This window comes from Schistocerca piceifrons, chromosome 1, assembly GCF_021461385.2.
Source record: "Schistocerca piceifrons isolate TAMUIC-IGC-003096 chromosome 1, iqSchPice1.1, whole genome shotgun sequence".
NCBI classification, from domain to species: Eukaryota; Metazoa; Arthropoda; class Insecta; order Orthoptera; family Acrididae; genus Schistocerca; species Schistocerca piceifrons.
Window position 1 is genome coordinate 662,161,365 of NC_060138.1, and position 27,091 is coordinate 662,188,455.

At 39.8% G+C, this 27,091-nt stretch overlaps 1 protein-coding gene across 5 annotated transcripts in view; it reads left to right on the forward strand.

Moving 5' to 3' along the window:
- Window positions 1–27,091, forward strand: part of LOC124805582 (sodium/potassium-transporting ATPase subunit alpha) — a 653,503-nt gene that overhangs the window by 595,938 nt on the left and 30,474 nt on the right. For all 5 annotated transcript variants that reach the window (XM_047266173.1, XM_047266160.1, XM_047266166.1 and 2 more), the window contains 4 exons: window positions 3,278–3,603; window positions 16,364–16,612; window positions 19,752–19,890; window positions 25,678–25,820. In XM_047266173.1, the coding sequence (XP_047122129.1) occupies window positions 3,278–3,603; window positions 16,364–16,612; window positions 19,752–19,890; window positions 25,678–25,820 (857 nt within the window). The remainder of the gene's footprint in view (window positions 1–3,277; window positions 3,604–16,363; window positions 16,613–19,751; window positions 19,891–25,677; window positions 25,821–27,091) is intronic.

Below are 27,091 nucleotides of genomic sequence, written 5' to 3' on the forward strand. Positions count from 1 at the left end.
GCAAAAGTAATAATAACACCTGATGGAGTTACTCCTGTGCAAAATTGACAGAATGGTCTTAAAAGTCGTGTATTAAATCTAGCGGAAAAGGTACTGGGATTGAATAAGGTAGAACAGAGGCAGTCATGGATAACAGATGGATGAGATACTGGATTTAATAAAGGAAAAAAAAAAGTTGGTATGTTGAACGAGAACAGCAAAAGTGTAGGTCGGAAACAAAATTATGTGAATAAAAAAAATGAAGGAAGGGAAGATTTCATTAAGGTGATATAGATACTGCACACAGATTCTAGGAAGCATGGAATAAGGATCATAGTGACAAAAGATAAAAAAAGTAATTGTATAATGATGGCTGCAAATAAGGTGAGAAGTTGGATACAATTCTCAGAGAAATTTAGGTGGTGTCGACAAGCAATCATACCAGTTGAAAATGAGGATACAGTGCAAGAAGAGAATTGATACTTATTTCTGAAATTCAGAAAGTTTATTAAGACCTTGGAAGAAAAAAAGAAGTGCCCTAGTATTGATGGAATACCAGTAGACATATTAAGGACATGAAGCCAAAGGGTGGAGCAAGTTTGTGAATTAAATCTATGTAAACATATTTTGAAGTAAATGTAATTGTTATTCTTAAGAAGAAAGCAAGAAAAGATAGGTGTGAAAATTGCCTGTCAGTCAGTCTAAGATTGTATGTGGGAAGAATACAAAATTATAGAAGATGAAATCATATTTGGAGAAGACCAGTTTGGTTATAGTTGAAGTAGGGGGACTCAAGAAATAATTTTAGCAATATGGTTTGGATTGGATTGTTTGGGGGAAGAGACCAAACAGCGAGGTCATCGGTCTCATTGGATTAGGGAAGGACGGGGAAGGAAGTCGGCCATGCCCTTTCAAAGGAACCATCCTGACATTTGCCTGGAGCGATTTAGGGAAATCATGGAAAACCTAAATCAGGATGGCCCGACGCGGCATTGAACCGTCGTCCTCCCAAATGCGAGTCCAGTGTGCTAACCACTGCGCCACCTCGCTCGGTAGCAATATGGTTCATTACAGAGGGAGGGTTTAGTAAAAACAAGGAAACATACATTCCATTTGTAGGTACGAAGAAGACTTTTTAAAATGTGGAATGGAATAAAATATTTTCCATTCATATACATTTGGTATCAGCTAAAGGAATAGAAAGATAATCTTATGAGCCATGGGGGCAGATTGGTAGAATGGTAAAAGAGCCCAAAATTTGGACGGATGTAAGGCGGGATTGTTCAGATGCACGGTTGATACTTAATTTGAATTTGTGTATTTAAGAGACAATGAGGGAAGTAAGGGATTATATTGACGTGGGAGTTTTTTTGTTTCTTGACAGTAAATCCGCAAGATGGCATAGCAGTGGTCACTGAAAGGTGACAGGAACTGATATGGTGCATAGTTAACATGAGCTAGCTGGTCGCTCTAGTTTGTATGTAAATGAAAAATAAGGCCAAGGGGCACACAACAGATAGGCTTTCTGGATGTCTAAATGCTAAACTTGGAAGAGACATTCGTGAAGAGCTAGATGAATGTTGGTATCTTGAAAGTAGATGATAATAAACGAGAATGCTGTTGCAGCATGTACTGCAAAAGGACTTTCTGCTAAAAGAAACAGATGCTATCCTCCAAAAAAAAAAAAAAAAGAGAGAGAGAGAGAGAGAGAGAGAGAGAGAGAGAGAGAGAGAGAGAGAGACATGGACAGTGGGGAGGACAGAAATGAGATGATTAGACACCTTTGAAATGTACTCTATAGTACAGGAGCCTGTTGAGGATCAGATGGATTGATAAAATAGGGAATGAAGATGTTCTGCAGTTAGTCCATGAGAAAATATCCCATAAAGAACCAAATGAATTGAAGAGAAGAAATAGGTGGTTACATATTAAGACTGCACTAATTGCAGAAAATGATCTTAGAAAGGTGGTGGAAGGAAATTATTGCAGGTGCAGGACTAGGTATAAATATATTTAGAAGATTGTTGACAATATGGGATGCATAAAAATTATAAATATATATAGCAGACAGTTGACAATATAGGATACATAATTTGTGCTGGAATAAAGTGAAAATCTGGCAAAGTATAGGAATGGGGTATTGCTTAAAACCAAGCTTAGACTTAATGACCAAGAAGACAAACAGGGAAAGTAAAGAAGCAAAATGTGTTAGTATAACATATGTGACCTGATCTCTCGTAGTTTAGCTAGTGACATTGTTCTGTTTGCTTTTTGGGCTGATAAATTTTGGCAACAAATGGAGCATCTTTATGGAGCAAATTTGAAAGTAGACATCAAAATCAATTTTATTAATATAAAAATAATATATACAGAAAATAATTTATCCAAAAGGAATTAGTACATATTAACACTAAAGTCATTGAATCAGTTGAAGAGTTCTTGTGAGACATTGAATTTTCAGGCTGAGGGTTGGTCAGTGAGCATTGGAGGGATGCATGTTGAGCATTTCTAAGAGAGAGGAAACCATAATGGATCAGGAAACAGACTGTAGGGAAAAGTTTATTTATGACCATAGTGAAAATGAAAGGGAGTGGGCAAGATGTTTATCCAAGTGAATGGATGGTGGATGGATGAAGGGAGTTCCTTGCTGTGTTCCAAGGGATTTTAAAAGGTAGATAGGTAGATAGGTAGAGGAGAGAGAGAGAGAGAGAGAGAGAGAGAGAGAGAGAGAGAGAGAGAGAGAGATGACGACGACGACGAGGATGATGATGATGATGATGATGATGATAGGGGATTACCTCATGGGAAATTGGTAGATGGCATTAGGAAACACATAAGCAATGTGGGTATGTATAATTGGAGACACTGTAATACATGGAAAGGATTGGAGGTGCCATTTTTCAACAGTGGGTGTCAAATCACCATGTCTCTTCAACTCTCGGGCTTTTAACAGTTTCATCTTAAATACGATTCACATGCAGTGTTGATTGGTGATAAAAACTTTCCTGGTTTGTTATCAAAAAACAATTTTAATGAAGAGTTAACCTTTCTTTCCTGTGGGAAACGGGAAGGGATGGGGGTGCAAGCAGAGACTGAAAGCAAGCTTCACTGAAATGTTACAGTTTCTTATTTAGACGTTACTTATTTATCATATAAATAATCCATTCAACAGAATGAGAGAACAGTGGCTGTAATAATGTCTGTAAAAAATAATCAGCTTACAACATTTTAAATGTGTAATAACCTGCACTGCATTTTTGTGACTACTATATTCAGTAAGCACTTTGTTTGTTTCCAGAGAAGTAAATGGTGATGCATCAGAGGCAGCCTTATTGAAGTGTATGGAACTTGCTTTGGGAGATGTAATGTCAATTCGAAAGCGCAACAAGAAAGTTTGTGAGATACCATTTAATTCAACTAACAAGTATCAGGTATCTATCCATGAAACAGAAGATGCGAATGATCCCCGTTACTTAATGGTTATGAAAGGAGCACCGGAACGTATTCTGGATAGATGTTCTACAATTTTTATTGGTGGTAAAGAGAAAGTCCTGGATGAAGAAATGAAGGAAGCTTTTAATAATGCATACCTTGAATTGGGTGGCCTAGGAGAACGTGTGCTTGGTAAGTAAAGCAAAATCCAAAGTTTGTGTGAAACTGTCATTTTGTTTCTTGATTCCGGAGAAAGGACATTTTTTAAATGTCTGTTACTATGCACTTTGCCTAATGTTCCTCCCAGGAGGTGGCAAAAACAGTGCATCCCTGCAACTATAACACAGCAGCACAGTGTCTTTCAACAAAGACATGACAACAATGGAGTGTATATGATTACATGTCATGGCTAAGGAAAATGTTATTGTGATCAGGCAGGCAGATCCATAGCAGTTACAAAGCTGAGTGTGAGAAACTAACTGGAGGTTGCATGATACCGACTTAATTTTATGCATAGTGGTTGTTGTTTGAACCATGACTGATTTTCCTTTGTTAAATATAAATATATTAGGAATGTTTCTCTCTCCTAATATGTATCTAGAAACAGTATGATTGCAGTTTAGTTTTTCCCCCCTTGTAATGCCCCTTTCTGTACAACATATGTTAATTATCACCTATAGTGAGGTATGTCTTTTATCTTTAAATGTAACTAGTATTACTGTATAGTAAGCTTACTATTGATAGTAATAGCTTTTTTTATATTCTGTCTGTATGGCTTAAGGTGATCATTAAGTTAACGTGATCACTAAGTTTCAGGTGCGCAGCCGCATAAATTCCACTTCTTTTGATATTTTGGTGGTATACTGTTTAGCTGGCTTTGAAGTGAGCAGAAGGCTGACGCTACAGCACTGGCGCCATACTTTTAAACTTTTCGATCTTGCCATGTGACCACTGACACACAGACTTTGATTGGGGGCAAAGAAGTACATGTATGCTTTGAGCTGTGACTATGTGGGTAGTTCTTGCTGGGAAGTCTATGCATCACTGTGAGATGCACCATAGCGATATCTTTGTAAGTTTATTAAAGGAAGTCCCCAAGCTGAAACCCTTGTCTCTATTAATTAAATTTGTTGCCTAACAATTTCAAGTGCTCCTATCACTGTCAAGTCCTATAAAGATGAAATTGACATTATAATTTTGACATTTTCATACTACATAGTGAGCAATGTAAATACAATGCCCTGCCATGGCCAATTTATTGTACTTTGAGTCGGGTGTACCTGGAGTGTTCCATGCGTCCTTCAGGTACTCTACAAGTCGTGTGTCCAGCCACCCCAGCCTTCCAAAGCATCAAACGGCCTTTAATGGAACCAAAGATGTCTACTATCTTCGATGGAGGGCAAAACATCACTTTTACCTTGTGCTTGTTGATGATCCATACTATTTTAGATAGCTGTAAATCTATTTTTCCTTATGCCCATCTTTGATTTTATTCATAGTGCCTTACTTATCTACTGTGCAGAATTCCTTTTGACTTCAAAACCTCCCTTTGAGTTGAAACTTGTCTTGCGGAGCTGTCTTATCAGCAGTGATGTGTGCTGTGTGCTCTGCACTGAACCAAAACACCCAAAAATGGAAAGTGTGCCTCCCTTTAGATTTCCATTGTAAACTGGATTTGTCCATGGATGGAATTTACGTGATTTAAAAATTCTTGTAATTTATGTTCAACGTGAGGCCACACTACAAATGCATTGTCAGCATATTTCCAAATGCAGGTTCCATTGTTATTTTGTTGAACTCCCCTGTAAACAAATGGGGACTACCCATGTTGACAGTCTGTCTGCTCAAAAAAATTGTTATTAAATAAACAGTATGTTGTGGTCTTTTAACATGTTTGAACAAAGCTGAAATCTCTCTATTAAATTTTTTGCCAATAAGAGAGCTCACAAATAGATCAGAACTGTTTGGTTTAAGTGATTTTAGTTTGCTAAAGAAGTCCACAGAGTTGTGTGTATGATGACCCCTTTGTTCAAACATGTTAAGACCTCAACAAATAACGGATTTTTTGAACAGATGATGGTATCACTATGGGCAGTCCCCTGTTGCCCTCCGTGGCCAGTTTGTTCATGGAGGACTCCGAGGAAGAGACTCTGGAATTTGCTAGCTTGAAGCCCACAGTGTTTTGGAGATCTGTTGGTACATTTATAGTGTGACCCCATGGTGAAAATAAATTACAAGAATTTTTAAGTCATCTGAATTCTATCTATGGACAAATCCAGTTTATAATGGAAATTTAAAAGGAGGGATGACTTTCATTTTTGGATGTTTTGCTTCTACACAAGGATGATGGCACTTTGGGACATGAAGTGTATTGGAAATCGATGTATACGGATTTGAAGTCAATGGGTATTCTCCATAGTAGATACATGCTGTTCGTCCACAGTAAACTGACGATTCATGCGGTGCCTGTTGGGAATGGCAGAAGGCATGTCGTGCCCTGCATTAAGACTGCCAAGGGAAGAGAAATGGTGAGGGGAAGGCAGTGTCCACTGCTTGTTGCAGTGCTGGCTTTGTAATCCTTAATAATGTGTACAGTGACACTTCATGTCTAGGTGTACTTTAATGTTAGCAGCACCGAGAGATGAGGTGAATACCCTTCAACTAGTGCCAATTTTCCCCACTTTTGGCAGCAGTAATAAAATCGTCAAGTTATTTTGAACAAGCAGTAAGACGCTACAAATGAAACTAAAGATGGGCCCAAGGAATGCAGAAGAAGGTACAGGAAGATTTAAGTCTATGGCTTTCCTGTCGGATATGGGTAGCCTGTTATCAGAAATAGAACGGATTCTCAGCAAGCACGAAATAAAAGTTATTTTTAACTGTCCACCAAAAACACTCTTAGGCTCTGTTATGGATAATTTGATGCTTCAGAAGGCTCAGGTTTACAAGATCTGCTGTAGGTGTGGCCATTCTACATCGGAGATATGGATAGATAAATCATAATGTCCATGGAAGACACATGGAACACCTTAGGTGTAGCAAGCTCTTCCACCCCAATAATTTGGCTATGGTAGAGCATTGTACTGACACTGATCACTCTGTATTGTACAAAAGCGTCGAAATTCTAGCACCAGCTTCATCATTTTGGAACTCTGTTGTGAAATAAGTAACTGATATTCATTTGGCAACAAATTTTATTAACAGAGAGACCAATTTCAGCTGGTATTAGCCATGGAACCTGGCACTTTCTTTGTAATCTTGCAAAGACATTGCACACTGCAGCTAAACAGTGGTATACCTACTTCCCAGTGCAGATTGGCAGTGTAGCCATAGATCTAATTTGTGTGTACGTGCACTTCGCTGCCTTTGATCAGTGTCTCTGGCGCCTGAGTATCTGCAGCCACATGCACATTGGCATGGTCAGTGAGTTTAAAAGGATGGAGCCAGTGCTTTAGCGTCAATCTTTTGGCTCACTCTGAAGATGACTGAACGGTATATGGCTGAAATATTAGGAGAAGTGGAATTTATGTAGCCACACACCTGAAATTTAATGGAGCAGTCATTACACTGTGAAAACAAATGAACATGCAAATTGTGCTCTTTATGGCCAGTAGTTAATCCCTAAAGTTTTTCATTTGCCACATAATGCTTTTTAATGATACAAAACTATGAAAAACATTGTTTGTTACAGTGGTACCAGAAAAAAAATGCTCCCACCAAAGCACACAAAAAGGCAAATATGTCCTGGGCAGAGTTACAGATGTAAATGAAGGGAACTACCTTTTCAACTTACCTGGCAGTTATAAAGATGTTTAATACAAAACATACTGACATACTCTCACACATGTTATTGAAGTTTAGGATACATGCAGCCCCTATTATACTACACACAGGAGGCAGCTACACGGGTAGCATGGGCTGTGTGGAAGGGGCTGGGTTGTTTTTTAGGTTAGAGGGCCTCAGGGAACCACAGAAGGGACGTCCGTCTAAAAGCGGGCAGGTAAAACACAGTAAGGTAGTTGTAGAAACGATTGGCATTGTAGTTTTAAATTGGCGTAGCTGTGTTAGGAAAGAACCCGAGCTCCAAGCCCTGATAGAAGCTCAAATAGTTGTAGGTACAGAGAGCTGCTAAAGCCGGAAATAAGTTCAGCTGAATTTTTTTCAAACAATCTAACAGTGTTCAGAAAGGATAGATTAAATACAGTCGGTGGTGGAGTATTTATTGCTGTCAGAGTAGTTTGCCTTGTAGCGAAATTGAAGTAGATAGTTCGTGTGAAATAGTGTGGGTAGAGGTTATACCCCCCCCCCCCCATGAACCATGGACCTTGCCGTTGGTGGGGAGGCTTGCGTGCCTCAGCGATGCAGATAGCCGTACCGTAGGTGCAACCACAACGGAGGGGTATCTGTTGAGAGGCCAGACAAACGTGTGGTTCCTGAAGAGGGGCAGCAGCCTTTTCAGTAGTTGCAAGGGCAACAGTCTGGATGATTGACTGATCTGGCCTTGTAACAATAACCAAAACGGCCTTGCTGTGCTGGTACTGCGAACGGCTGAAAGCAAGGGGAAACTACAGCCGTAATTTTTCCCGAGGGCATGCAGCTTTACTGTATGATTACATGATGATGGCGTCCTCTTGGGTAAAATATTCCAGAGTAAAATAGTCCCCTATTCGGATCTCCGGGTGGGGACTAATCAAGAAGATGTCGTTATCAGGAGAAAGAAAACTGGCGTTCTACGGATAGGAGCGTGGAATGTCAGATCCCTTAATCGGGCAGGTAGGTTAGAAAATTTAAAAAGGGAAATGGATAGGTTAAATTGGATATAGTGGGAATTAGTGAAGTTCGGTGGCAGGAGGAACAAGACTTCTGGTCAGGTGACTACAGGGTTATAAACACAAAATCAAATAGGGGTAATGCAGGAGTAGGATTAATAATGAATAGGAAAATAGGAATGTGGGTAATCTACTACAAACAGCATAGTGAACGCATTATTGTGGCCAAGATAGATACGAAGCCCACACCTACTACAGTAGTACAAGTTTATATGCCAACTAGCTCTGCAGATGACGAAGAAATTGAAGAAATGTATGATGAAATAAAAGAAATTATTCAGATTGTGAAGGGAGACTATCATTAAAAAAATGAATTCTCTGGTAAGCCGAAAATTTAATAGTCATGGGTGACTGGAATTCGAGTGTAGGAAAAGGGAGAGAAGGAAACATAGTAGGTGAATATGGATTGGGGGACAGAAATGAAAGAGGAAGCCGCCTGGTAGAATTTTGCACAGAGCACAACATAATCATAACTAACACTTGGTTTAAGAATCATGACAGAAGGTTGTATACATGGAAGAACCCTGGAGATACTAAAAGGTATCAGATAGATTATATAATGGTAAGACAGAGATTTAGGAACCAGGTTTTAAATTGTAAGACATTTCCAGGGGCAGATGTGGACTCTGACCACAATCTATTGGTTATGACCTGTAGATTAAAACTGAAGAAACTGCAAAAAGGTGGGAATTTAAGGAGATGGGACCTGGATAAACTAAAAGAACCAGAGGTTGTACAGAGATTCAGGGAGAGCATAAGGGAGCAATTGACAGGAATGGGGGAAAGAAATACAGTAGAAGAAGAATGGGTAGCTTTGAGGGATGAAGTAGTGAAGGCAGCAGAGGATCAAGTAGGTAAAAGGACGAGGGCTAGTAGAAATCCTTGGGTAACAGAAGAAATATTGAATTTAATTGATGAAAGGAGAAAATATAAAAATGCAGTAAGTGAAACAGGCAAAAAGGAATACAAACGTCTCAAAAATGAGATCGACAGGAAGTGCAAAATGGCTAAGCAGGGATGGCTAGAGGACAAATGTAAGGATGTAGAGGCCTATCTCACTAGGAAAATTAAAGAGACCTTTGGAGATAAGAGAACGACTTGTATGAATATCAAGAGCTCAGATGGAAACCCAGTTCTAAGCAAAGAAGGGAAAGCAGAAAGGTGGAAGGAGTATATAGAGGGTCTATACAAGGGCGATGTACTTGAGGACAATATTATGGAAATGGAAGAGGATGTAGGTGAAGATGAAATGGGAGATATGATACTGCGTGAAGAGTTTGACAGAGCACTGAAAGACCTGAGTCGAAACAAGGCCCCCGGAGTAGACAATATTCCATTGGAACTACTGACGGCCGTGGGAGAGCCAGTCCTGACAAAACTCTACCATCTGGTGAGCAATATGTATGAAACAGGCGAAATACCCTCAGACTTCAAGAAGAATATAATAATTCCAATCCCAAAGAAAGCAGGTGTTGACAGATGTGAAAATTACCGAACTATCAGCTTAATAAGTCACAGCTGCAAAATACTAACACGAATTCTTTACAGACGAATGGAAAAACTAGTAGAAGCCAACCTCGGGGAAGATCAGTTTGGATTCCGTAGAAACACTGGAACACGTGAGGCAATACTGACCTTACGACTTATCTTAGAAGAAAGATTAAGGAAAGGCAAACCAACGTTTCTAGCATTTGTAGACTTAGAGAAAGCTTTTGACAATGTTGACTGGAATACTCTCTTTCAAATTCTAAAGGTGGCAGGGGTAAAATACAGGCAGCGAAAGGCTATTTACAATTTGTACAGAAGCCAGATGGCAGTTATAAGAGTCGAGGGACATGAAAGGGAAGCAGTGGTTGGGAAGGGAGTAAGACAGGGTTGTAGCCTCTCCCCGATGTTGTTCAATCTGTATATTGAGCAAGCAGTAAAGGAAACAAAAGAAAAATTCGGAGTAGGTATTAAAATTCATGGAGAAGAAATAAAAACTTTGAGGTTCGCCGATGACATTGTAATTCTGTCAGAGACAGCAAAGGACTTGGAAGAGCAGTTGAATGGAATGGATAGTGTCTTGAAAGGAGGATATAAGATGAACATCAACAAAAGCAAAACAAGGATAATGGAATGTAGTCTAATTAAGTCGGGTGATGCTGAGGGAATTAGATTAGGAAATGAGGCACTTAAAGTAGTAAAGGAGTTTTGCTATTTGGGGAGCAAAATAACTGATGATGGTCGAAGTAGAGAGGATATAAAATGTAGGCTGGCAATGGCAAGGAAAGCGTTTCTGAAGAAGAGAAATTTGTTAACATCCAGTATTGATTTAAGTGTCAGGAAGTCATTTCTGAAAGTATTCGTATGGAGTGTAGTCATGTATGGAAGTGAAACATGGACGATAAATAGTTTGGACAAGAAGAGAATAGAAGCTTTCGAAATGTGGTGCTACAGAAGAATGCTGAAGATTAGCTGGGTAGATCACATAACTAATGAGGAAGTATTGAATAGAATTGGGGAGAAGAGAAGTTTGTGGCACAACTTGACCAGAAGAAGGGATCGGTTGGTAGGACATGTTCTGAGGCATCAAGGGATCACCAATTTAGTATTGGAGGGCAGCGCGGAGGGTAAAAATCGTAGGGGGAGACCAAGAGATGAATACACTAAGCAGATTCAGAAGGATGTAGGTTGCAGTAGGTACTGGGAGATGAAAAAGCTTGCACAGGATAGAGTAGCATGGAGAGCTGCATGAAACCAGTCTCAGGACTGAAGACCACAACAACAGAGGTTATACCTGACAATTGGACTAAACTATTAATTGGATAGTTTTACCGACCCCCCCCCCCCCCTCCCACCCCCTGACTCAGAAGATATAGTTGCTGAACAGTTCAAAGAAAACGTGAGTCTCATTTCAAGTAAGTACACCACTCATACAATTACAGTCGGTGGTGACTTTAATCTACCCTCGATATGCTGGAAAAATTACATGTTTAAAGCCGGCGGCAGGCATAAAACGTCATCCGAAATTGTACTGAATGCTTTCTGAGAAAATTATTTTGAACAATTAGTTCATGAGCCCACTCGAAGTGTAAATGGTTGCGAAAGCATACTTGACCTTTTAGCAACAAATAATCCTGGACAAATAGTGAGTTGTGACGAATACAGGGATTAGCGACCACAAGGCAGCTGCTGCTAGGCTGAATACTGTAACACCTACAACCATCAAAAAGAACCGCAAAGTATATCTATTTAAAAAAGCTGATAAAAATGCTCTTTACACCTTTTTAAGAGACAGTCTTACGATCTGATCATGTAAGTGTAGAAAAGTTGTGGAATGTTTTCAAAGAGATAGTATAGACAGCAATTGAGAGATACATACCACATAAATTAATAAGTGATGGTACTGATCCCCCATGGTACACAAATGGATCAGATCATTTTTGCAGAAGCAACGAAAAAAGAATGCCAAATTTAAAAGAACACAAAATCCCCAAGGTGACTTACTAAACTGATAGTTCGGTAATTTTCACATCTGTCAACACCTGCTTTCTTTGGGATTGGAATTATTATATTCTTCTTGAAGTCTGAGGCTATTTCGCCTGTCTCATAAATCTTGCTCATCAGATGGTAGAGTTTTGTCAGGACTGGCTCTCCCAAGGCTGTCAGTAATTCTGATGGAATGTTGTCTACTGCCGGGGCCTTGTTTCGACTCAGGTCTTTCAGTGCTTTGTCAAACTCTTCACGAAGTATCATATCTCCCATTTCATCTTCATCTACATCCTCTTCCATTTCCATAATATTGTCCTCAAGTACATCGCCCTTGTATAGACCCTCTATATACTCCTTCCACCTTTCTGCTTTCCCTTCTTTGCTCAGTACTGGGTTTACATCTGAGCTCTTGATATCCATACAAGTGGTTCTCTTTTCTCCAAAGGTCTCTTTAATTTTCCTGTAGGCAGTATCTATCTTAACCCTAGTGAGAAAAGCCTCTATATCCTTGCATTTGTCCTCTAGCCAACCCTGCTTAGCCATTTTGCACTTCCTGTCGATCTCATTATTGAGACGTTTGTATTCCTTTTTGCCTGCTTCATTTACTGCATTTTTATATGTTCTCCTTTCATCAATTAAATTCAGTATTTCTTCTGTTACCCAAGGATTTCTACCAGCCCTCGTCTTTTTACGTACTTGATTCTCTGCTGCCTTCACTACTTCATCTCTCAAAGCTACCCATTCTTCTTCTACTGTATTTCTTTCCCCATTCCTGTCAATTGTTCCCTTATGCTCTCCCTGAAACTCTGTACAACCTCTGGTTCTTTCAGTTTATCCAGGTCCCATCTCCTTAAGTTCCCACCTTTTTGCAGTTTCTTCAGTTTTAATCTGCGGTTCATAACCAATAGATTGTGGTCAGAGTCCACATCTGCCCCTGGAAATGTCTTACAATTTAAAACCTGGTTCCTAAATCTCTGTCTTACCATTATATAATCTATCTGAAACCTGTCAGTATCTGCAGGCTTCTTCCATGTATACAACCTTCTTTCATGATTCTTGAACCGAGTGTTAGCTATGATTAAGTTGTGCTCTGTGCAAAATTCTACCAGACGGCTTCCTCTTTCATTTCTTAGCCCCAATCCATATTCACCTACTACGTTTCCTTCTCTCCCTCTTCCTACTACCGAATTCCAGTCCCCCATGACTATTAAATTTTCGTCTCCCTTCACTATCTGAATAATTTCTTTCATTTCATCATACATTTCCTCGTCATCTGCAGAGCTAGTTGGCATATAAACTCGTACTACTGTAGTAGGCGTGGGCTTCGTGTTTGTCTTGGCCACAATAAGGCGTTCACTATGCTGTTTGTAGTAGCTTATCTGCGCTCCTATTTTTTTATTCATTATTAAACCGACTCCTGCATTACCCCTGTTTGATTTTGTATTTACACTCCTGGAAATTGAAATAAGAACACCGTGAATTCATTGTCCCAGGAAGGGGAAACTTTATTGACACATTCCTGGGGTCAGATACATCACATGATCACACTGACAGAACCACAGGCACATAGACACAGGCAACAGAGCATGCACAATGTCGGCACTAGTACAGTGTATCTCCACCTTTCGCAGCAATGCAGGCTGCTATTCTCCCATGGAGACGATCGTGGAGATGCTGGATGTAGTCCTGTGGAACGGCTTGCCATGCCATTTCCACCTGGCGCCTCAGTTGGACCGACGTTCGTGCTGGACGTGCAGACCGCGTGAGACGACGCTTCATCCAGTCCCAAACATGCTCAATGGGGGACAGATCCGGAGATCTTGCTGGCCAGGGTAGTTGACTTACACCTTCTAGAGCATGTTGGGTGGCACGGGATACATGCGGACGTGCATTGTCCTGTTGGAACAGCAAGTTCCCTTGCCGGTCTAGGAATGGTAGAACGATGGGTTCGATGACGGTTTGGATGTACCGTGCACTATTCAGTGTCCCCTCGACGATCACCAGTGGTGTACGGCCAGTGTAGGAGATCGCTCCCCACACCATGATGCCGGGTGTTGGCCCTGTGTGCCTCGGTCGTATGCAGTCCTGATTGCGGCGCTCACCTGCACGGCGCCAAACACGCATACGACCATCATTGGCACCAAGGCAGAAGCGACTCTCATCGCTGAAGACGACACGTCTCCATTCGTCCCTCCATTCATGCCAGTCGCGACACCACTGGAGGCGGGCTGCACGATGTTGGGGCGTGAGCGGAAGACGGCCTAACGGTGTGCGGGACCGTAGCCCAGCTTCATGGAGACGGTTGCGAATGGTCCTCGCCGATACCCCAGGAGCAACAGTGTCCCTAATTTGCTGGGAAGTGGCGGTGCGGTCCCCTACGGCACTGCGTAGGATCCTACGGTCTTGGCGTGCATCCGTGCGTCGCTGCGGTCCGGTCCCAGGTTGACGGGCACGTGCACCTTCCGCCGACCACTGGCGACAACATCGATGTACTGTGGAGACCTCACGCCCCACGTGTTGAGCAATTCGGCGGTACGTCCACCCGGCCTCCCGCATGCCCACTATACGCCCTCGCTCAACGTCCGTCAACTGCACATACAGTTCACGTCCACGCTGTCGCGGCATGCTACCAGTGTTAAAGACTGCGATGGAGCTCCGTATGCCACGGCAAACTGGCTGACACTGACGGCGGCGGTGCACAAATGCTGCGCAGCTAGCGCCATTCGACGGCCAACACCGCGGTTCCTGGTGTGTCCGCTGTGCCGTGCGTGTGATCATTGCTTGTACAGCCCTCTCGCAGTGTCCGGAGCAAGTATGGTGGGTCTGACACATCGGTGTCAATGTGTTCTTTTTTCCATTTCCAGGAGTGTATAACCCTGTATTCACCTGACCAAAAGTCTTGTTCCTCCTGCCACCGAACTTCACTAATGCCTACTATATCTAACTTTAACCTATCCATTTCCATTTTTAAATTTTCTAACCTACCTGCTTGATTAAGGGATCTGACATTCCATGCTTCGATCCGTAGAACGCCAGTTTTCTTTCTCCTGATAACAACGTCCTTTTGAGTAGTCCCCGCCCAGAGATTCGAATGGGGGACTATTTTACCTCTGGGGTATTTTACCCAAGAGGACGCCATCATCATTTAACCATACAGTAAAGCTGCATGCCCTCGGGAAAAATTACGGCTGTAGTTTCCAATTGCTTTCAGCCGTTCGCAGTACCAGCGCAGCAAGGCCATTTTGGTTAGTGTTACAAGGCCAGATCAGTCAATCATCCATACTGTTGCCCCTGAGAGTACTGAAAAGGCTGCTGCCCCTCTGCAGGAACCACACGTTTGTCTGGCCTCTCAACACACACCCCTCCATTGTGGTTGCACCTACGATACGGCTGTCTGTATCGCTGAGGTTTGCAAGCCTCCCCACCAACAGCAAGGTCCATGGTTCTTAGGGGGAAGATTGCTCCCATAGGGGTTGCAAAGACGAGATTAGACCAACTATACAGCACAAAAAAAAAAAAATGGTTCAAATGGCTCTGAGCACTATGGGACTTAACATCTATGGTCATCAGTCCCCTAGAACTTAGAACTACTTAAACGTAACTAACCTAAGGACATCACACAACACCCAGTCATCACGAGGCAGAGAAAATCCCTGACCCCGCCGGGAATCGAACCCGGGGACCCGGACATGGGAAGCGAGAACTATACAGCACAGACAGAGGCATTTAAACACTCATTTTTCTCATGCTGAATAGAATGGGAGAAGCCCCAACAACTGGTCCATTGGGACATACCCTGTGCCATAACTGCAGTGGTTTGCAGAGTATAAATGTAGCTGTGGAAGTAGGGGATGAGCTATGAGGACTGGCAGCACCAAGAAAAGCATTTCTGAAAAAGAAAAATTCAGTGGCACTGAATATAAATTTAGGCGTTACAAAGTCTTTTTTTCAGAGTTTTTGTCTAACCATGAATGGAAGTGAAACATGAATGATAAACAGAATACACACACTTTTGGAATGTGCTACAGAAGAATTCTGAAAATTAGGTGGGTAGCCCAGGTAATTAGTGTAGAGGTATTAAATCGAATTGGGGAAAAAAAGAATTTGTGACCTAACTTCATTAAAAAATGACTTCAGTTCACAGGACACACAGTGAGGCATCAAGGAAACATCAGTTTGGCACGTAGGGAAGTATGACGGGTAAAAATTGTAGCCTGAGGTCGAGTGATGGACACAATAGTGGGGTTCAAGTGGATATAAGTTCCAGTAGTTACGCAGAGATGAAGAGGCTTGCACAGGATAGAGTAGTGTGGAGACTTGCATCAAATCAGTCTTCGAAGTGAAGATAACAACTACAACAAAAAGCTGTAAATAATTTTGATTCTTTAACTGGTTGCTTTATAAAGGCTTAGATTCACTCCTTATTGTTGTTGATGTGAAGTAGTGCTTTGTTGCTGATGAGCCTAAATTGGAGTATGTTAAATCCTAATTACAAATAAAAACAAGGTATAATTATGTACAGAGAAACAAACTTATAATCATTTTCCAATGTTCAATTTTCAGAGATTTTTGATAATGTGCAATATTAATTTTTCCCTACTTTTTTCCACAGTCTGTCTAATTTTGACATTATTTCTTAATTTTTTCAGGTTTCTGTGACTTTATGCTGCCAACAGACAAGTTTCCTCCTGGATTCAAGTTTGATGCTGATGATCCTAATTTTCCCCTAAATGGACTTCGTTTTGTTGGGCTTATGTCAATGATTGATCCACCTCGTGCAGCTGTACCTGATGCTGTTGCAAAGTGTCGTTCTGCTGGTATAAAAGTTATCATGGTGACTGGTGATCATCCCATCACTGCCAAGGCTATTGCTAAATCTGTTGGAATTATCTCTGAAGGTCTGTACAGTATTTATATTTTCTGGCGAATTGGAGAAAGAATGTAAAAGTAACTGATTTGCAATATTAATGTAGATGACTTATTTCTACGATTATGCGTCTTATCCCAAATCATCCTGCATTGAGATTAAAGCTTTGTCTTCTATCATTGGTGTATTTTCCCTCTCTTTGCATTACTCATCCGCTTCTATTTTTGTTTTCTGCTTTCCTTCTCATCTGCTAATCCTTCCCTGTTATTTATCACTTTTCCTCTGACCAGTAAACTTCTTCTCTGTCTGTCAGCTTTCTTTTCTACTGTTGTCCATGTTTTTTGTGGATGTGGTTACTCACATTTGATAAGAATGTAGTGAGAAAATTCCTTGATGTTAAATTCCCCACTTACTTATTGCTATGGATATTATAATTGTTACTATTATTACTATTATTATTGTTGTTATATACTGACAGTGTACTTTACAAATTGTAATATTTATTCACCGTGGAAGTCTGGTGAGTGGGGACCTGAAGACTGCGAGCTCCTTTTTTCTCAGTGTAGAGCAACTCACAGACTACTGCATAAAAGTTAATATTCTATAGCCTGTCATGAGAACGACCATCTGAAGAGTGGCATTGAAACTAAAATTGACCACCATACATTGTGCTCAGTGACAGTCGAAAACAAAACTAATACTTTTACCTTGTTGTTGATTTTGATTAAACTACGTAATTATTTTACTGTAGCAACCAGATTCATATGTCTACATACATTTAATAATATTGTGAGATAGTGTCTCCTGTAAGTCATAGTCGAGCTTTCGTATTTGACGTTAGCCAACAACACAAAAAAATTCTCTCTTCCTTCTTTGCTAGTGAAATTATTTACTGCCCTTAAATCAATCCTTTACTGCTAATTTGCCGTGGGGAAAGCTAATTTATTTGTTTGCTAATAAATTTTAAAGACATATCCTCCACAAAGAAAGAAAACTGTGCACTGTTGCGATTTTATGCAACCTTTCTCTGATTAATTTTATATTTCTGACTGGTACGTAATGGATATTATTATTCATTTTTGAAATAATGTGATCAAGAGAATGTCAGAAAATAATCCCAGAAATGCATTCTGCCTGGAGTGGGAGAAAAATTCAGTTCTACATCTACTTGTATTGGTACGCAACTTCCTACACTGTGCGCTGCAGCAGTATAACAAACGTCATAAGGAAGGATAATGTTTGATGAACACTAGAATTCACTTCTTTATTTTATAAATTTTTTAAAATCACAGTTACTATGGATAATTACATAACTTCTTTGCAGTATTACACCAGAGGGAGAGAGAGACGGGGGAGGGAGGGGGGGGAAGTCCAACTTTTATGTTAATAATCAACAAAGCGGTTTTTATATTTTTTGTAATTGTTCACTTTCTTTAACTTAACACAACAGTGTTAACTAAGGACATTATTCTTTGCATCTCATTGTATTCTTTTTAGTTGTAATACTTGTTTCTCTGATTTATGTTGAGATAACACATTGCCATCTGCCAGTCCCTAATAACACAGTGTTCTCTCCGCTTCCATTAGAGGTTCCCATTTTTGCCAACACAAGGTGCCACAAGTGTGTCCTTTTCTGTATTGCTTGTCTGGTGTGAATCGTGTTGCTTTAAAGAAAAGCAGTTATGTATTCAGATACCAGAAACTAGTCTCATTGGAGTTCTCATACATGAAAAAAGTAAATGATATATAAACTTAAATCAGATTATTTTAAACATTTTGTGTGGGAAACTGTAGCCTGTTGACACGGAGAAATGTAAAGAAAAAATTAAATAGTTAAAATAAATGTGAGCTATCCATGCTGCTCCCTCAAAAGATCCGAATCTTGCCAGCTGAAGTAAACACATAAATATTGTTTCACCACTATAAATTGACCCTTCATTTGATGGCTGGTGGAAATTGCAGGAGGCCATGCCTTGCCCCAGCATGCATTAAGACAGCATTGAGGAGGGGAGCAGTGAAGGGAAGGCAGTACCTTCCCCTACCAGCAGTGCTGGCACCATTATTAATATTTTGTACTCATATTTAAGCAGAGGTGACACACAAAAATATTGGCAGTGGTTGGAAACAAATGAGTGTCTTCCAGGTAGTGCCGATTTTCTCTGCTACTGACAGTCCAGTAAATAGGGTCAACTTATCATGGCCATGCTGTAAATAAATAACTGCGTTGATATGCTCCTTTTGTGGTTTAGTCTTTACCATTGATGGATAATGATATGAAGGTCATTAGTTTAATGCACAGTTGATCGCTTCCAGTTTGTAAGTGATGGAAAGGTCAGGGATGAGATCCACTCAGCCTTGGAAAATCAAATGAGAATCTTCCAATGTAAATAAATAGTGAAACTGTCTGTCAAAATCTGAAGTAGAGTGAAACTGAAAGGCTTGCACCAGACTGAGCACCATAACTTCTTTTAGTAATAAAAACGTAGTTTTAAGTTAATTTCAAACTGTCCATTCATATGGAAAAGTAACTGCACATACATCACATCAATTTGAATTGTGGTTGTTAATATTACACAATTCCAAAATTGTGAAACAGCTCTAATGTTGCAGCGACTGATTCGTAATGAATGAGATCGCTGTAGAAAATCTTTGCACAAAAATAGCTCAGTTATGGAAGTGCTACCTTGATGTGTTAATTCTGAACTTCATGATTTTCCTTAGGGTAACTACTCTCCTAGACTTATTTTTGTGTCTCCGACATCAAGGTAATCCTCTTCCACCTGCAAACTGTGTGCATAAGCTTAGGAAAGTAACCATTAAAGTTAGGGGTTCTAAGCTTTTTGATTCATCCCATACTCTCAAATATAAAGAAATATCACCGAGATGTGTCATCAAGGGAGACACTAACCTGGGCCTTCTACCAGTCTGGAATGGGACAACATACCTGTAGTTAAACTGTTGCCAACACAGTTCTCAGTTGTGAGAGTATCAAATGTACAGTCTGCAGAGGCATGTGAGAGAGATATGACAGGACAGTGTCCTCTGTGCATATATGATGCTTAATTTATTGATAACTGATTCATTATTTTTTTTAAATTGTACCAGAGTAAGATTTAATAAAATAAATCTCATTTTGTGAACTTTAATCTTAATCACACCTCCATTTCCAGGCAATGAAACTGTGGAAGATATTGCACAACGATTAAACATTCCAGTGTCAGAAGTTAATCCTCGTGAAGCAAAAGCAGCTGTGGTTCATGGTACAGAACTACGTGACCTTAATTCTGATCAGCTAGATGAGATCCTCAGGTACGTATCACTAGTTCATCGTCAAGGAATAACATTCTTGTGAAGTATGCATAATAGTGTTACAGTTCCATGATGAACAGGAGCCTACTGATTTTTCGCATTGCTTTTTACTTTTTGAAGAAAAATTCATTTGAAAGTATTTGAAGGTTGAGAAATTTATGAAATGGAAAAAAAGATTTCTGCCTCAGTTGTTGTTTATTAATTATGAGGAAACAGTTATCCAAGGAAAGTTGTTTGAAATGGAAAAAAAGATTTCTGCCTCAGTTGTTGTTTATTAATTATGAGGAAACAGTTATCCAAGGAGAGTTGTTTCTTTCAGTAATAATCAGGGAAATATTTACTGAGAAAAAGACTAAGCAGTGCTAAGTCTGTCAAGTTTAACTGAACATTATCTTGCAGAGTGAGTGAGTGAGTGAGTGAGTGAGTGAGTGAGTGAGTGAGTGAGTGTGCGTGCGTGCGTGCGTGCGTGCGTGCGTGTGTGTGCGTGTACGTGCTTGGGGGTGCAGGTGTGCGTGTTTTGAGGAAAAAAAAAATTTGATCCACTTGACCGATGGAAGTATGTCCTAGAAACCAAGTGATACGTGTAAGGAAACTTAGTACTCATCTGTTCTTCCATATAGTTGTCTATTGCTCCATAATTCCTGTTCCACATAAAATACAGTGTTTTGGAGGTGGTAAGAGCAAAAAGAGCATTAGGTGTAAGAGAAGCACAAATTTCAGAGGATTTGTCAGAAACTTTTATTCAAGTTCCACATTATTTTATGCATTGAGCAGTGGTTGTGTGTGTGGTAGAAGAGGGTCATTAAAAAGACAGAAATAAAATAATAGAAAATCAAGGATGATAATAGAAAATCAAGGATGAAGTAACACAGTATGAAAAGATGACTACCCCGACAACATAGAGTTGGTGTTGACTTGAAGAGAGAGATCCACCAAATGTAGAAAAATCTCACACATTCACACAAACAAAACTCACACACAAATGGTCATTCTCCAGGTGTTGAGGCTCCCACCTTAGCACCTGAAGACAAAAGTAGCCGTGTGTGTGCGCTTGCGTGCGTGCGTACGTATACACACATGTAAATTTTTCTTTAAATCTATGTCTCATGATGGACTCAGCCAGCTAGCTGAATATATTTAGAACTCTTTTTCATTGTGTTTGTCTGTGACTCAGCGCTGCCTCTGTGTGGGGAGTAGCCATCCATCCTTTGCGTATTATTGTCAGATGACAGAAACCATCTTCATATACTTAAAGCAGTAAGTTTTTTTCCTATTGCCAACTTCAGATACTACACACTGTTAGTTTTTCTGTCTTAATTTCAGCCTGCTCTCTCTGATAAAGCCCATAATATGATATATGACTGTCTGCAGCACTCATTTGTTCTACACGAGAAGTCCACTTATGGCAATTCCTCATGATGATGTCATTTAAATGGTGTGAAATAGTCTTGTACCCTCCTTAGGTCACTTTTTTGTCCTCATTACACCAATTATCGGTTGAAGAAAACACAATTCCTTTCTTGCAAGGACCTATTTTTCCTCACCATAGTTACCATCAAAGTGTGAATAGCCACAACCTGTTCAGTATATGCTCCTACTAGATGATTATCTGATTTCAGTTTCAGGTGCTGAAATTGCATTACAGAGTGTTCTTTTACTTCTGTCTATGAGACCAAAAAATTTTTTTCATTCCTTAGGCTACAGGCCTTGGCCAACATGACCATCATCAGAGCTGTTTTAAAACATGTCCTAATGTAATGAAGCCACAGTGGCATTGTAAAAAAATACACACAAAACTAGCTTAGCAGTGTCACACATTTTTGAAATCCCGTGTAAATTAGGCAACAGGGACTGCAGTGTCATCCTCTTAACAACACTACTGTTCATAACAAACTTTTAGTACTGTTATGAACAGTAACATTGTTAACAGTATGACTGCCAGAACTGTGGACTAGTTTTATGCTATACCTATACTACTATCTAAAGGCAAGTTGTTGGTTAACGTTGTTACAATTTTTCAAAAGTACTTCATTAATACTTCATTAATTCACTTAAGATTTTTGCACGACGCACTAATGATAATTCAGATGGACATAGGCTGGATATATTTTTTAATATTGTATGTAACCGTATATGTAATAGATAAAGAGGAAACAACAAAAAGTTCTTGATCGATTTACTTAAGATTTTTACGCAATGTTCTAAGATGATTTGGACAGATATAAGCTACATATTTTTAATATACAGCAAACATGGCAAGGCTTTACAGTTACCAGATATGTGGTATTTGGATACACATCTGCCAGTCTCCTCCTCCTTCCCCCTCCCTATATCTATTGGCTCCCCCTCCCGTGCCCCCTCATGGTTCTGCTCTCTTACCCCTTTCTCTGACCTTGAGCCTTGTTTATTGTTATTGCAAGCGAAACCATGATTGGAAACTGAAGTTACATAAGATGAATGGGTAAATTGGTCAGGATATTTGGTACATGGAGAATGAGAGACATCTCTCCAGCTGCTGGATCTGTGACTGTAATGGCTTCAGTGACAGTATTTCATGTTGCTTTAATCTATGAATGTATAGGACTACAAAGTTTTGGATGATTCAGATTCCGTAGTAGTATTCTCACCATAAACCAATAAGCCAGAAATATAACTTCCTGTATAACCAACAGTGTGTAAGAAAACAGAACAGGATATGTTTGATTATACAAATTTTGCCTGAAAATACAGGTTGTTTCAAAATGAGTGGGACAAAAAGAAAATATTCCTATGACTACAGTAATGACTTTATTTCAGAAATACACATTAGACCGAAAGGTTAACTCCCACTGTTCCCATGGACATTCGCAGAAGTATAAAGTGGCAGATGCCTATCTAGTGTTGCATTTTTGGGACCTGTTCCAATGTAGTCATACCAGTGGAGTTAATTGTGCCTGGCACTGTGGAAGGTGTTCTTTGAGGAGATTTCTTATGATGTCATGGCAATGTGGCGGGCCCCTGTCCTGCTGTAAAATGGAGTTGGATAATTCTTCTGTCAACTGAGGCAACAGCCAGAGAGATAGGTTGTGCCTGTAATGGTAGATCCTGTGAAGAGGAAAGGACCATAGACTCTGCTGTTTGTTATGGCATAGAAAACATTAAGTTTCGGAGAATAATGTTTATGTTCCAGAGAGGCAGGTGAGTTTCATGTACCTCATATAATGCTTGTTCACTTTGCAACTTACGTGAAATGTGGCTTCATCAGATAACACAAGTCTGTCTGCAAAACCATTTACCTCCATTCGTGTGTGCAAATCAATGCATAGTTGTCTCTGTTTTGGTTTATAAGCTGGTTTTATGGCCTTGAACAGCAGATGATTGTGCGCGCGCGCGCACACACACACACACACACACACACACACACACACACACACACACCACTTTTGAATGTGACACGTTCACTTCTCTGCTGGCAGCAAGACATGTGCATTTTCTGTGGCTTTTTTGTTAGATCATACGAATGTTTTCCACCACTTTGTTCTCGATGGATGGCTGTCCTGTGGTTTTCTTCTTGCTTGTGGACCCTGTCACCTCGAGTTGGTTTTCCCATCTAGCATTGTTGTGACAGTACGGTAGCTACTTTACCAAATTTGTTTTGAAAATGTCTTTCAACGACAATTGTTAATGATGTATTTGAGTATTTTAAGACGTGATATGCCTTTTTTTATTTTCCATGCCAACAGTTTGAATATGAAAGCCAGTGATGAACAATAAGGGCAACTTTGCATTGTTTCATTGTTGCCAGCTTAAACTGTGATAGTCAACCTTTTAGTCTATATGTGTATTTCTGAAATAAAGTCATTACTGTAGTCACATGAATACTTTCTTTTTGTACCATTCATTTTGATTCATCCTGTATGTAAAGGAGAAGTGTATAAATATGAGATAAACAATTTATCTAATAGTTCATATGCCCTCCTATGATAGTTGAAACTGACTGTAAGAAAGACATCGAAACTGCACACTTTCATAGCATAGCACAGTATAGCACATCATTTTGCTTCTTGCAGTTTCTTTTAACAGAAAACAGGAAAGTTATATTTACGGCTTATCAGCTTATGATAATACTAAATTGTCCAAAGCTTTTTGATCATACATATTCACAGATTAAAACTATAAGAAATACTATCACTGAAGCCATGTCAATAACTATTGATCTGTTTTGTTGCTGATGTCATTTTCCAAAATTTTTGAGATGATGTATTCTACAATAGTACCTTACTTTAAAAACAGTAGTATCATCCGCAAATCATAGTTTGGTTTCAGAAGGGTTGTTTCATAAAATTTCGGGTGTACAGCTGCGTAAATTTCACTTCATCTTCTGATGTTTTGGCCGTATACTGTCCAGTTATCTTAAGAGTATATAATCCAGGGACATAAATCTGACTGGGGATAAATCACATACGAGGCTCAATCTTAGGCCCACTACCTCATACATGTAAACGATCTACCATCTAATATATTTCGAGCAGAATTAGTTCTTTTTGAAGATGACAATAGTATTCTAATCAACCGAAACATACACACAGAAACAGAAGAAATGGTAAACAAAGTTCATATGTATCACTGGTTTTCTTCAAATGGTCTCACCCTCAGCTTTAAAAAGACACGAAATATTCAGTTCTGCACATCTAATGGTCCTATACCAGTGGTAAGTGTAACATACAGTAGGAAATAGTAAATAGGGTGAAAACTTAAAAATTCTTTGATGTCCATATTGATGAGAATTGAAATTGGAAAATGCACATTTTGGATCTCCTAAAATAACTTAGTTCAGCCACATTTGCAATTAGAATCATTGAAAAGAGACAAATCAGTAAGTTTGACATACACTGAAGAGCCCAAGAAACTGGTATACCTACCTAATATAGTGTAGGGCCCCCACGAGCAAGCAGAAGTGCAGCATCACGATGTGGCATGGACTCAATTAATGTCTGAAGTAGTGCTGGAGGGAATTGATACTATGAATCCTGCAGGGCTGCTCATAAAATCATAAGAGTATGAGGATGGGAGATCTCTTCTGAACAGCATGTTGCAAGGCATGCCAGTTAGTTTGGTGGCCAGTGGAAGTGTTTAAACTCAGAAGCGTGTCCCTGGAGCCACTCTGTAGCAATTCTGGATGTGTGGGGTGTCTCATTGTCCTGTTGGAATTGCCAAAGTCCATTTGGAATGCACAAAGGACATGAATGGGTGCAGGTGATAAGACAGGATGCTTACATATGAGTCATCTGTCAGTCATATCTAGGCGTATCAGGGATCCCATATCATTCCAACTGCTCATGCCCACACTTTTACAGAGCCTCAACCAGCTTGAACAGTACCCTGTTGACCTGCAGGGTCCATTGATTCATGAGGTTGTCTCCTTACCCGTACACGTCCATCCTGTCGATACAATCTGAAATGAGACTCGCCCAACCAGGCAACATGTTTCCAGCCATGGACAGTCCAATGTCTGCATTGATGGGCACAGGCAAGGTGTAAAGCTTTGTGTTGTGCAGTCATCAAGGTTACACGAGTGGGCCTTCAGCTCTGAAAGCCCATATCGATGATGTTTCGTCAAGGGAAGAGGTGGAATAATAATTTAAAATTATTTTCTGTTTTTTACTAGTGGTATGTAGGCCTTGTGTAACATGGTAGCATGAACTTGAATCTGCAGATAATCTGTGAAGGTGAAAAGAGAATTGCAGTAGATCGCAGTGTAGGTTACTTAATTTTTTTTTTTTTTTTTTTTTTCTTTTATGATTTCAGGTATCACACTGAAATTGTGTTTGCGCGCACATCACCTCAACAAAAGTTGATCATTGTAGAAGGCTGTCAAAGAATGGGAGCTATTGTAGCTGTGACTGGTGATGGTGTAAACGACTCCCCTGCACTCAAGAAAGCTGACATTGGTGAGTTAATCAACAGCACGTTTTTCATTTATTGGTTTATATTTGAAACTCGAACAGAAGAACTTAAAGGAGTAACTTCATTAACAGTAGCAGCATGTACACATTTGATTGTGGAGAAATTCAAGAAAAGAGGATAAGTCAGAATTTGATGTATAAAAGTAACAACAGCAATAAAAGATTTGTATGTGCAAGAAAAGTGAAATTCATTGTACTAGAGGCAAAGCCAAAAGAAAAAACAAGGTAAAAGAAACAAAGAAGTAGAAGGGAAAATAAGGAATACCATGAAATGGGCATGCTGTTATAAGAGGAAATGAACTTTATTAATGGACACCATAACGCCTGCTATTATCAATTCTCCATTTGTTTTTCATACTACCATAAGAATTCAACCTCATGCCATTTTCAAGTTGTTGTTGTTGCTATTGTTGTTGTCTTCAGTCCTGAAACTGGTTTGATGCAGCTCTCCATGCTACTCTATCCTGTGCAAGCTTCTTCATCTCCCAGTACGTACTACAGCCTACATCCTTCTGAATCTGCTTTGTGTATTCATCCCTTGGTCTCCTTCTACGATTTTTACCCTCCACTCTGCCCTCCAATACTAAATTGGTGATCCCTTGATGCCTCAGAACATGTCCTACCAACCGATCCCTTCTTCTTGTCAAGTTGTGCCACAAACTCCTCTTCTCCCCAATTCTATTCAATACCTCCTCATTAGTTATGTGATCTATCCATCTAATCTTCAGCATTCTTCTGTAGCACCACATTTCGAAAGCTTCTATTCTCTTCTTGTCCAAACTATTTATCGTCCATATTTCACTTCCGTACGTGGCTACACTCCATACAAATACTTTCAGAAATGACTTCCTGACACTTAAATCTATACTTGATGTTACCAAATTTCTCTTCTTCAGAAACGCTTTCCTTGCCACTGCCAGTCTACATTTTATATCCTCTCTACTTCAACCATCATCAGTTATTTTGCTCCCCAAATAGCAAAACTCCTCTACTACTTTAAGTGTCTCATTTCCTAATCTAATTCCCTCAGCATCACCCGACTTAATTCGACTACATTCCATTATCCTCGTTTTGCTTTTGTTGATGTTCATCTTATATCCTCCTTTCAAGACACTGTCCATTCCGTTCAACTGCTCTTCCAAGTCCTTTGTTGTCTCTGACAGAATTACAATGTCATCGGAGACCTCAAAGTTTTTATTTCTTCTCCATGGATTTTAATACCTACTCCGAATTTTTCTTTTGTTTCTTTTACTGCT